At 46.4% G+C, this 12,490-nt stretch overlaps 1 protein-coding gene across 7 annotated transcripts in view; it reads right to left on the bottom strand.

Annotated features, from left to right (window-relative positions):
• The window catches only part of PLCB4 (phospholipase C beta 4), a 524,177-nt gene that overhangs the window by 16,500 nt on the left and 495,187 nt on the right, over positions 1 to 12,490 (bottom strand). For all 7 annotated transcript variants that reach the window (XM_077485485.1, XM_077485488.1, XM_077485487.1 and 4 more), the window contains 3 exons: positions 11,339 to 11,514; positions 8,690 to 8,791; positions 3,941 to 3,998 (listed from right to left, as the gene is read on the bottom strand). In XM_077485485.1, the coding sequence (XP_077341611.1) occupies positions 3,941 to 3,998; positions 8,690 to 8,791; positions 11,339 to 11,514 (336 nt within the window). The remainder of the gene's footprint in view (positions 1 to 3,940; positions 3,999 to 8,689; positions 8,792 to 11,338; positions 11,515 to 12,490) is intronic.

Consider the following 12,490-nt stretch of genomic DNA (forward strand, 5'->3'; position numbering starts at 1 on the left):
ATCCCTTAGTTCCACACCCTATCCACCCCCGAGCACCATCCCTTAGTTCCACATCCTATCCACCCCCGAGCACCATCCCTTAATTCCACCCCCTAACTACCCCGAGCACCATCCCTTAGTTCCACCTGCGAGCACCATCTATTAGTTCCACCCCTATCCACCCCCGAGCAGCATCCTTTAGTCCCACCCCGAGAACCATCCCTTAGTTCCACCCCCTATCCATCCCCGAGCAACATCCCTTAGTTCCACCACCTATCCACCCTTGAGCATCATTCCTTAGTTCCACCCCCTATCCATTCCTGAGCACCATCCCTTAGTTTCACCCCTTATCCACCCTTGAGCATCATACTTTAGTTCCATACTTTAGTTCCACACTTTAGTTCCATCCATTAATTCCACCCCCAAGCACCATCCCTTAGTTCCCCCCCGTATCCACCCCCAAGCACTATCCCATAGTTCCACCCCCGAGCACCATCCCTTAGTTCCACCCCCGAGCACCATCCCTTAGTTCCACCCCCGAGCACCATCCCTTAGTTCCACCCCCGAGCACCATCCCTTAGTTCCACCTCCTATCCACCCTGAGCACCATCACCTAGTTCCATCCCCAAGCACCATCCCTTAGTTCCATCCTGACCACCATCCCTTAGTTCCACCCCCAAGCACCACCCTTTAGTTCCACCCCCGAGCACCATCCTTTAGTTCCACCCCCAGCACCATCCCTTAGTTTCAGCCACTATCCACCCCCAAGCACCATCCCTTAGTTCCACCCTCTACTCATCTCCCAGTGCTGTCCCTTCTAAAGAATACAGAACCGAGTATCGTTTTTATGGGATTTGTTAATAACAAGAAATGCAGTAAAATTGACCCCCCCCAGCCAAAATAGACTCTCCCCAAGCAAACTAGATCTCCCAGAAACCAGCATCAATAGACCCTCCAGCAGCCAGCAGCATAAAGCCGCGTACACACGTAGCCGTCTGTCCGACGTACTTAGTCTGGCGGACGTCTGCCAAACTGTCCGTCGGAATTTTCGAACGGGCTACTTGCCCACACACGGCACTTTTTCAGGGACAAGGGGTGGTGTCACATGGCTTTATGTCACATGGGTTGGTGTCACATGGCGACCCCGCCCCCTTACGATGTCACAGTCCCCATGTGACATCAACCCATGTGACCAACCCATGTGACATAAAGCCATGTGACACCGCCCCTTGTCCCTATATAAGTGGCCGCGCAGCGCGTCCCTGGCATTGTGGCCGAAGAGAGCGTCGAGTCAACATCTCCAGGAGAAGAAGGAGAAGAAGAAGAAGAAGAACGGAAGGCGGCAGCGGCGACAGAAGACCGGGCCACCGCCTGTAAAAGAGCTATAAGAAGGCGCGGTGGCCCGGCAGAAGAACCGAAGAGGGGGACAAGACCCCCGAAGTCGGAAGAAGAGGCCGGCGGCGAGGAAGAAAGCCGGACTCCTCCGCTAGCAAAAGAGCTACAAGAAGATAGCGGAGGAGTCCGGCGAGAAGACCCCTGAAGACAGAAGACCCCCGGAGCTGTGCAATAAAGTATTTTATCTCGTGTGTTGTGTTTTTTTTTGTACTCTTTTTTTACAGGTGAATGGGTAGGGGTACATTGTACCCCATACTCATTCACATAGGGTGGGGGACCGGTATCCGGGGGCCCCCTTATTAAAAGGGGCTCCCGGATTCCGATAAGCCCCCCCGCCCGCAGACCCGACAACCAACGGCCAGGGTTGTCGGGAAGAGGCCCTTGTCCTCATCAACATGGGGACAAGGTGCTTTGGGGTGGGGGGGCCGCGCGGCCCCCCCTTCCCCAAGGCACCCCCCATGTTGAGGGCACGCGGCCTGGTACGGCTAAGGAGGGGGGGGGGTCGCTCGCTCGCCCCCCTTTCCTGGCCGGCCGGGTAGCATGCTCGGACAAGGGTCTGTTGTGGACTTGGGGGGGACCCCACGCCGATTTTTTTCGGCGTTGGGGTTCCCCTTTAAGTCCATACCAGGCGGCGGGGCCAGCGACGTCTCCTTCGCGGGCCCCGCCTACCTGGAGACCCGCTCGAAATGAGCGGACTTTTCTCCGGGCGGGAAAAGTCCGCTCATTTCAAAAGTACGGCGGACTTGCATACACACGGGCGGATTGTCCGCCGAAATGCGAGTACGGCGTGCAAATTTTTGTGCAAACCGAAATTCTAAGTCCGCCGTACTGTCGGGTCAAAAAAGTATGCCGGAGGCTACACACGGGGGGATTGTTTGGCGGACTTGAGTTTGCCGGACTTTTCCACCGGATTGTTTGATCGTGTGTACGCGGCATAAGACCCCTCTCTCAACAGTAGATCCATTCCAGCAACAATTGACCCCCTGCAATAAAATACCCTTGCAACAATAGACTCCAACCAGCAACCCTCGATCTTCCAGCAGCCAGAAGTAAATCAGAGCCCCCAGCAACAATAATCCCCTGCAAGCAACACTAGATTCCCGAGCAGCAAGAATCAATAGATCCCCCAGCAGCCAGCAACAATAGAAAGCTCCCTTAACAGTAGATTCCTCCCAGCAACAATTGTTCATGCAACCAAAAAGAACCCCAGTAACAATAGACCACCCCAGGAACAATAGTTCCCTGAAAGCAACACTAGATCTCACAGCAGCCAACATTAATAGATTCCTAGCAGCCAGCAACAATAGATCACTCTCTCAACAGTAGATCCCTCCCAGCAACAATTGACCACATGCAACAAAAAAAGTCCCAACAACAATAGATCCACCCCAGCAACAATAGACCCCTACATGCAAAACTAGACCTCACAGTAGCCAATATCAATAGACCCCCCAGCAGCCAGCAACAATAGACCCCTCCGTCAATGGTAGGTCCCTCCCAGCAACAAGTAACCCCATGCAAAAAAAAAAACCCAGTAACAATAGACCCCTGCAAGCAATACTAGATCTCACAGCAACAATAGACCCCTCACTCAACAGTATATCCTTCCTAGCAACAATTGACCACATGCAACAAAAAAGTCCAGCAACAATAGACCCCCACAGGCAACAGCAGCCTTTATCAATCAACCCCCCAGCAGCCAGCAACAATAGACCCTTTCCTCAATGGTAAGTCCCTCCCAGCAACAAGTAACCCCACTGCAATAAAATCCCCCCCCCCCCCAACAATAGATCCACCTGAGCAAACAATAGATCTCTCAGCAGCCAGCATCAATAGACCCCCCAGCAGCCAGCAACAATATAATGCTCCCTCAACAGTAGATCCCTCACAACAACAATTGACTCCACAGCAACAAAATACCACCTGAGCAACAATAGACCCCCGCCAGCAACAATAAATCTCTCAGCAGACAGCATCAATAGACCCTCCAGCAGTAGATCCCTCCCAGCAACAATTAACCCCCCCCCCCCCCGTCAACAGAATATCCCTCACCAGCAACAATAGATCCCCCAGCAGCCAGCAATAACAGAGCCTCCAGCACACCCCAGCACCCTTTGCTATTACATACATTCAGTGCTGGAACTGCTTTCCTCTGTGTTCCTGGTGGGAAAAAAAAGCCCTGGCCATATCAATGGACAGGTGAGGACAACGTCTGCTAGCCGGGCAGTCATCAAACCATATCATATATTTAGATACACATCATAAGATCCTGTGATTTGAAGCCATGACCTACGTCAACGTTATCTATAGATTGTGGGAAGGGATGAGCTCAACTGAATCTTCCCATTCCTACAGGTTCTCGGAAAACTTTAGTCCCCACCAAATGGCCAAATCTATGGAGCATCTCAAGCAGGAACCCTTCCGAGATCAGTAGGTGGAGGAATTTGTAAAGATGATCACAATAGGAAGAATACACCTCCTACCTGTACACCTTGGAGGAATTTGGTGTAGGTGGAAAGGTAAGTACACAAGACAGATAATAAGACAATGACTCGTTCCTACTTACTCTTTTCCTCTCTTCCAGGAATTTCTTTGTGTTGCTGCTATTCAGTTCTCTCACTCGCCTACAGAGGATCAAAGGAATGTGTTGAAAGGTAGAGCATAATAATATATACATTACCGCTGTGATTGTGTATGGATATACTCATTCCTATGATCATACTATTAGTACTCTACATTGTAAATTGCAGAAACCCAATTTTGCACATTACCCTACAGCTGGCCCTTAAAGTGGTTGTAAACCTCAGATATGAAATATGAACAAAGAACATCCCTCTATAGTGTGTACTTGTCTCACTCCAGAGCACTAAGTGTCATTTCTGTCTGCTGCTTCCTTCCTCTGCTATCAGCATAAATCACTTCTGAAAAGTTTTCCTGACACCAAGAAAATAAAGGTGACAGGGAGGGACCTCCAGCTGATTGATAGCCTCAGCTCTGTTACTGTGTGAAGGGGGTGTGTCCCTTCCCTCCAATCAGCTGTCAGAACTCTCCTCACTGAGCTTTGCAGAGTGTAACTTCACACGCTTTTTTTTAACCTTCAGACAAGCTTTATAAACTCAGCAGTTTGAATGGATGTAGAGAAGAGAAAACTGCAGATAAATAGGTACAACTTACGTAAGAGGATTTGTTTAATCTCTATGATAGTCCCTTTCACTGGGAGTATGTAAGGGTTTACAACCACTTACGATAGTTACAGTGCCTTAAAAAAGTATTCATACCCCTTGAAATTTTCCACATTTTGTCATGTTACAACCAAAAATGTAAATGTATTTTATTGGGATTTTATGTGATAGACCAACACAAAGTGGCAGATAATTATGAAGTGGAAGGAAAATTATAAATGGTTTTCAAAATGTCTTACAAATAAATATGTGAAAAGTGTGGGGGGTACATTTGTATGGCGCCCCCCTGAGTCAATACTTTGTAGAACCTCCTTTCTCTGCGATTACAGCTGTCTCGACCAGCTTTGTACATCTAGAGAGGGACATTTTTGCCCATTCTTCCTTGCAAAAAACTCATGCTCTGTCAGATTGGATGGAGAGCGTCTGAACAGCAATTTTCTAATCTTGCCACAGATTCTCAATTGGATTTAGGTCTGGGCTTTTACTGGGCCATTCTAAGCCCTTGTACACACGTTCGGAGAATCCGTCGGAATGTGTCCTATCAGACCGTTTTGTCGGATAATCCGACTGTGTGTGGTATGCATCGGACTGATTCCGTCGGAATATCCGTCGGACCAAATTTTCAAACTTGCTGGAAATATTTTCCGACAAACTGGTCCGATCGGACATACTCCGATCATGTGTAGAGAATTTCGATTGGACAAAGTGCCACGCATGCTCAGATCAAATTCCTACATCAAAGCTATTGGCTACTAGCCTGAACGTAGTCCCATCGTAATGAAATTACGTCATCACGTTCTGAAAGATCGGATTTTTCGACAACTTTGTCAGACCGTGTGTATGCAACAGTTTCGGACAAGATCCGATGGACAAAATCCGACGGATTTGGTTGTCGAAATGTCCGACAGTGTGTACAGGGGCTAACACATGAATATGCTTTGATGTAAACCATTCCATTGTAGCTCTGGCTGTTTGTTTAGGGTCGTTGTCCTGCTGGAAGATGAACCTCCGCCCCAGTCTCAAGTCTTTTGCTGACTCTAAGATTGTCCTGTATTTGTCTCCATCGATCTTCCCATCAACTCTGACCAGCTTCCCTGTCCCTGCTGAAGAAAACCATCCCCACAACATGATGCTGCCACCATGTCTGGTATGTTCAGGGTGATGTGCAGTGTTATGCCCTGTACACACGGTCGGGCTTTCCGACGATAAAATCCATCAGATTTTTTCCGACGGATTTTGGCCCAAACTTGTGGGTGGTGTGTAGTGTTAGTTTTCCGCCACCGCTTTTAGGCCAACACGTTTCATTTTGGTCTCATCTGACCAGAGCACCTTCTTCCACATGTTTGCTGTGTCCCCCACATGGCTTCTCACAAACTGCAAACAGGACTTCTTATGACTTTCTTTCAGCAATGTCTTTCTTCTTGCCACTCTTCCATAAAGGGTAGATTTGTGGAGAGACGACTAATAGTTGTCCTGTGGACAGATTCTCCCACCTGAGCTGTGGATCTCTGCAGCTCCTCCAGAGTTACCATGGACCTCTTGGCTGCTTCTCTGATGAATGTTCTCCTTGCCCGGCCGGTCAGTTTAGGTGGACGGCCATGTCTTGGTAGGTTTGCAGTTGTGCCATACTCTTTCCATTTTTGGATGATGGATTGACCACAGCTCTGTGAGATGTTCAAAGCTTGGGATATTTTTTTTTTATAACCGAACCCTGCTTTATACTTCTCCACAACTTTATCCCTGACCTGTCTGGTGTGTTCCTTGGCCTTCATGATGCTGTTTGTTCACTAAGGTTCTCTAACAAACCTCTGAGGGCTTCACAGAACAGCTGTATTTATACTGAGATTAAATTACACACAGGTGGACTCTATTTACTAATTAGGTGACGTCTGAAGGCAATTGGTTCCACTAGATTTTAGTTAAGGGTATAAGAGCAAAGGGGGCTGATTATAACTGCCCCCCACACTTTTCACATATTTATTTGTAAAAAATGTGAAAACCATTTATCATTTTCCTTCCACTTCACAATTATGTGTCACTTTGTGTTGGTCTATCGCATAAAATCCCAATAAAATACATTTACATTTTTGGTTTTAACATGACAGAATGTGGAAAATTTCAAGGGCTGTGAATACTTTTTCAAGGCCCTGTATACACATAAAAAACGTGATGCCAGCAGGTTAATAGGGCAGATTGGAGAAGCAAGGTCTAATAAAAGTACAAGTGGATTACAGGGAGATTTCTTCAGACAGTATAAGGAAATAGAAGTGGAAAAAACCCATTTGCTATCTGGTATTCCCAACAAATTATTTACAAACTACACTCATTGGCCACATTATTAGGTACACCTGTTCAATTGCTTGGTAACACAAATTGCGCTAATCATCCAATCACATGGCAGCAACACTATGCATTTAGGCATCTAGACGTGGTGAAGGCGACTTACTGAAGTTCAAACCGAGCATCAGATAGGGGAAGAAAAGCGAATTTAAGTGACTTTGAACGTGGCATGGTTGTTGGTGCCAGACAGACTGGTCTGAGTATTTTGGGGATTTTCACACACAACCATCTCTCAGGTTTGCAGAGAATGGTGCAAAAAAGAGAAAATATCCAGTGAGCAGCAGTTGTGTGGAGGAAAATGTCTTGTTGATGTCAGAGGAGAATAGGCAGACTGGTTTGAGATGCTAGACAAGCAACAGTAACTCAAACAACCATCGTTACAACCAAGGTAAGCAGACTACTATCTCTGAAATCACAACACATCAAATCCTGAAGCAGATGGGCTAGAGCAGCAGAAGACCACACTAGGTGCCACTCCTGTCAGCTCAGGAAACTGAGGCTACAATTGGCACAGGCTCACCAAAAATTGGACAATAGTACATTGGAAAAACGTTGCCTGGTCTGATGAGTCTGGATTTCAGGTGCGACATTCAGATAGTAGGGTCAGAATTTGGACTAAACAACATGAAAGCATGGATCCATCCTGCCTTATATCAATGGTTCAGACTGGTGGTGGTGGGGTTATGGTGTGGGAGATATTTTCTTGGCACACTTTAGGCCCCTTAGTATCAATAGTGCATTGTTCAAATGCCATGGCCTACCCGACTATTGTTGCTGACCATGTCCATCCCTTTATGACTACAGTGTCGCCATCTTCTGATGGTTCCTTCCGGCAGGATAATGCACCATGTCACAAAGCTCCAATCATCTCACCACCGGACAATGAGGTCCCTGTCCTCCGATGGCCACCACACTCACCACATCTCAATCCAATAGAGGACCTTTGGGATGTGGTGGTACTGGATTATCCTGATAGCTCCTTCCAGCAGGATAATGCACCATGTCACAAAGCTCCAATCATCTCACCACTGGACAATTAGGTCACTGTACTCCTATGGCCTCCACACTCACCAGATCTCAATCTAATAGAGGACCTTTGGGATGTGGTGGTACTGGATTATCCTGATGGCTCCTTCCAGCAGGATAATGCACCATGTCACAAAGCTCCAATCATCTCACCACTGGACAATGAGGTCACTGTACTCCAATGGCGTCCACACTCACCATCTCATCCAATATAGCACCTTTGGGATGTGGTGGAACAGGAAATTGGCATCCGGGATGTGCAGCCAACAAATATGCAGCAACTGCGTGATGCTATCATGTCATTATGGAGTGAAATCTCTGAGGAATGTTTCCAAAACCTTGTTGGATCTATGCCACCAAGAATGAAGGCAAAAGGGGGTCCAATCCGGTACTAGCAAGGTGGACCTAATAAAGTGGCCGGTGGGTGTAGATTGCCAATGTTTTCCTTTTCAGTCCTAAACCTAATAAATAAAGCAACCATACAATGAACACTCCATGCATTCCTTTATGAGTACTGTAGGTGTGTTTTGGCTGCAATAGTTCAGATTGCTGAAAACGTTGCTCGAATCTGCCCTGCACCTCGAGAACGTCACAAATAATGGATATACAATTGAAGTAAATATTGTACAGAGAATGTGGCTGCATGGGGCAAACAATGATCCCTCTGTAGAGATAAATCCTAATGTATTATTTGAGGTATCTTGGATGACTGGCGGGATCTGACATCTTCCATGGATTATTTCAAACATTTCAATAAAAGCACTTACCTTTCACGCTCTGCCTTATTCTTGATGGATTTATCCTGGCTTATGGCTTTGCTGTTCTCCATTGAAATTTTGGCCTGGTTTGCCCTCATCTCCTTGCTTTCTCTGTAAATAGATACAAGTATAAAATGAATCATACAGTAGCAAATGTAATAAACGAAGAATAGAAATTCTAAATAGTAAATCATTTCCTGACCAAGGGTTTTATGTCCTGTGCTGCGACACAGAGGCGGATAACCATCCGCCATTTCTTGGCCCCAGATGGCCATGGCTGCCCCTCCATCGTTGGACCACATGGGTCAACAGTATGGGCTCTTGCTGGAACCACAGACATGTGGTCCAGCAAGCATGGGCAAGAAGGGTACATCTCCTTCACAAAAAGGAAAATTTGATGGTGGCTGGGAAAGAATGCAGGAGAAAGCCCACAGCTGAAGCTGGTTGTGATGGACTCACCCGGGACAGAGGCTTTTCAAAGGGACTGAATGCTGGCCTCCAGCCTACTGATTATGGGCTCTGGTATTTGGGGGAACGGTGCTCTTTGTGAGCTGTATGCCTGGGGAGCCTTGAGGTGGTGTTACTTTGGATTCAGGTCCATGTCCCCCCAAGAAACACAGACTCTGGGAACCTTGTATATACCATATTAAAAATAGTGACTGATTCGTACTGTTGGGACACATACTGTTAGAAGATGCTGATGTCATCAACTCCAGCCATCTGTCTGTTGTCTGCTATAATGCCACGTACATACGATCGGATTGTTGGCCAACAAAACTGTGGAATATTTTCCAAAGGGCGCTGGCCCAAACTTGTGTTGCATACACACAGTCACGCAATTGTTGGCCAACAATTACGAACGTTGTGACGTACTACATAGTTTCTCAGCTCTATAGCGCCACCCTTTGGAATCCTTCTGCTAATTTCTTGTTAGTAGAAGTTTGGTGAGTGTTGTTTTGTGCTTTTCATTTCACACTTTTCAGTTCTCACTTTTCAGTTCGCACTTTTCAATTCGTTTATGAACGGCTGTTCGTCAACCAGCCATGTTGCGGGATCGGAGGAGATAACGTGTTATTTATTATTGGCCTTGGAGTTATTGCTTCGACATTATTTTTTTGGTTGAATAATAATGATTTGATTTGGTATATTATCTATATTTTTGGATGCATAGGATGCACTTTTTGGTTAAGTTCTATTGGCAGATAACATGTCTAATTTTATTGCTTTTATTTTTTTTAATGCACAATAAAAAATTGTGTAGAATAATACTTGGCTATGTGTTTTACTTCAAACGACAGTTTAGGAGTGGCAGTTACATTTAAAAAAATACAATGTAAAATTACGGGATAATGGTGTTGTGGTAACTTGCCCAAATAATAAAAAAAATATTATTCTTGATATCACTAGAAAAAAAAGCCTTTGAAAATGTGTTTGCAATAATTCCATCAGTATCACTGGCAATGCAGCTTCATTATTATCCCATTATAGAAGAAGAGAATTGTGCGCTGCATTTCGAGATTTCATCATTTGCTGCGTCACGAATGTTAATTCTCCATTACGAACGCTAGTTTACAAGGCCAATCGCTTCAGACTTATCCTTGCTTCCAAGCATGCGTGTTTGTACTTTGGACTTTTGTCCGACAGACTTGTGTACACACGCTCGGAAAATCCGACAACACACATTTGTCCGTGGAAAATTTGAAAACCTGCCATCCAACATTTGTTGGTGGAAAGTCCAACAACAATTGACTGATGGAGCATACACACGGTCAGAATTACAGACAACAGCCTGTCATCAAACATTTCCTGTCGGAAAGTCCGATTGTGTGTACGAGGCTTAAGAGTTTTCCACCCATTGTTGTTTGTGCTAATTAACCCTGCTATTGTGTGAAGGAGTTCTGTGTTGATATTTATGATAATGTGTATTGTATAGTCAGTGAGCTAGAAGACGTCAAGTCTACCCTGAAAGGTCATATCTCTGGGTCACCAAGTCTGGGTAAATGATTAGTAAATTAGCTCATGTTAAAGCAGAGGTCCACCCTAAAGTGGACCTTCCGCTCATCGGAACCCTCCCCCCCTCCGGCGCCACAATTGGCACCTTTCAGGGGGGAGGGGGGTGCAGATACCTGTACAGTACAGGTATCTGTACCCACTTCCGGGATAGCTCTCTGCGGAAAGGGGCGTATATTACGCCCCTTTCTGCAAGTGCCCGCCCCTTCCCGCAAGTGCCCCGCTGCCTGCTGGGAAAACACACAGATCCCAGAGGCAGTGGGGACCGTCCTTATTGCGCAGCGCGGCTCGCGCATGTGCAGTAGGGAACCGGGAAATGAAGCCGAAAGGCTCCATTTCCTGATTCCCATACCCAAGATGGCGGCGGCAGCACCCGAGATACGATCTACAGATCGGCTTCGGGTGCCGACATCGCGGGCGCGCTGGACAGGTAAGTGTCACTATTTTAAAAGTCAGCAGCTGCAGTATTTGTAGCTGCTGGCTTTAAAAAAATAAAAAAAAAACGCGGAGTCCCGGTGGACTCCCGCTTTAATTAGGTTTCTGGTTACCGTCTGTATTGTCAGCCTCCGTGCGAATGATGCAAAATTCGGCCGGATTTCGATTCGCTACAAAACGAAATTGCACAAGCCTAATGTTTCCTTGACTCACCGGTCATGTGAGAGTTTCAGTTGCTGTGTCTGTTGTTCTTGGACGGTAATGAGCAGTTTTTTGAGGAGGTCACACTGCTGACTCAGGTGGAGGTCCCGGAGTTCCTGTTCTTCAGCGCTGTGTGTGCTAATCAAATCGGACCACTCCTTTGTATGCTGAGCCACAATATCTTTTACCTGGCAGGGAAAAAAAAAATGCACTAACCGGTTAATCAAATACAGCAACCATTAAGCCGTACTATAACTCCGGAGCCAACTGTGAACCAACTCCGGACTGCGGGTGCCGCTCAAGGCTCCAGCGGGTTCTCTTCTGATACACTGCTGGGAGTGCAGGTGAAGGTGGAGCTCGTGCCGGCTCCGTGGATACTAATAAGTCCTTAGATGCCCATCACTGCAAAAACCTATGTATAGGAAGTAAAAACAGTCTTAGCCCAGGATCCATCAGGGTCACCCTCCCACTAACGCATTTCACCTGCCCACTGGGCTTTATCAGGACCAAGCCCTGTGGGTGAGGCGAAACGCGTTGGCTGGAGCCCGGGCTGAGGCTGTTTTCACTGTGATGATGTGGGTAAGGACTTTTTTCTCCGCAACCAACTGTTGGCAAATCAGTGACAGGGTGCCCAAAACATTTTTACAGTAATTCTTCCATAGTTACATAATTATTTAGCTTGAAGTCCATCTAGTTCAAACAATAGAAAACCTCCATATACACAATGATATACCCACAGTTGATCCACAGGAAGGCAAAAAACCCAATGAAGCATGGTCCAGTTTTCTCCAGCATTATACATGGTGATCATATCCCCCCTTATGTATTATACATGGTGATCATACCCCCCCTTATGTATTATACATGGTGATCATATCCCCCCTTATGTATTATACATGGTGATCATATCCCCCCCTTACGTATTATACATGGTGATTATATCCCCCTTATGTATTATACATGGTGATCATATCCCCCCTTATGTATTATATATGGTGATCATATTCCCCCCTTACGTATTATACATGGTGTTCAATCCCTCCCTTCCGGCGGTCCAGAGCCCATTGGACAATTCCATCGTGTGTGGGCTCCATTGGACTTTTTCTTTCCAAAAGTCCGGCGGACCTAGAAATAAGACTGGCTTCAAATTTGTCCACCGCACTC

Source organism: Lithobates pipiens, unplaced genomic scaffold, assembly GCF_037356315.1.
Source record: "Lithobates pipiens isolate NorthernLeopardFrog02 unplaced genomic scaffold, aLitPip1_a1.2 Scaffold_18, whole genome shotgun sequence".
Classification (NCBI taxonomy): domain Eukaryota; kingdom Metazoa; phylum Chordata; class Amphibia; order Anura; family Ranidae; genus Lithobates; species Lithobates pipiens.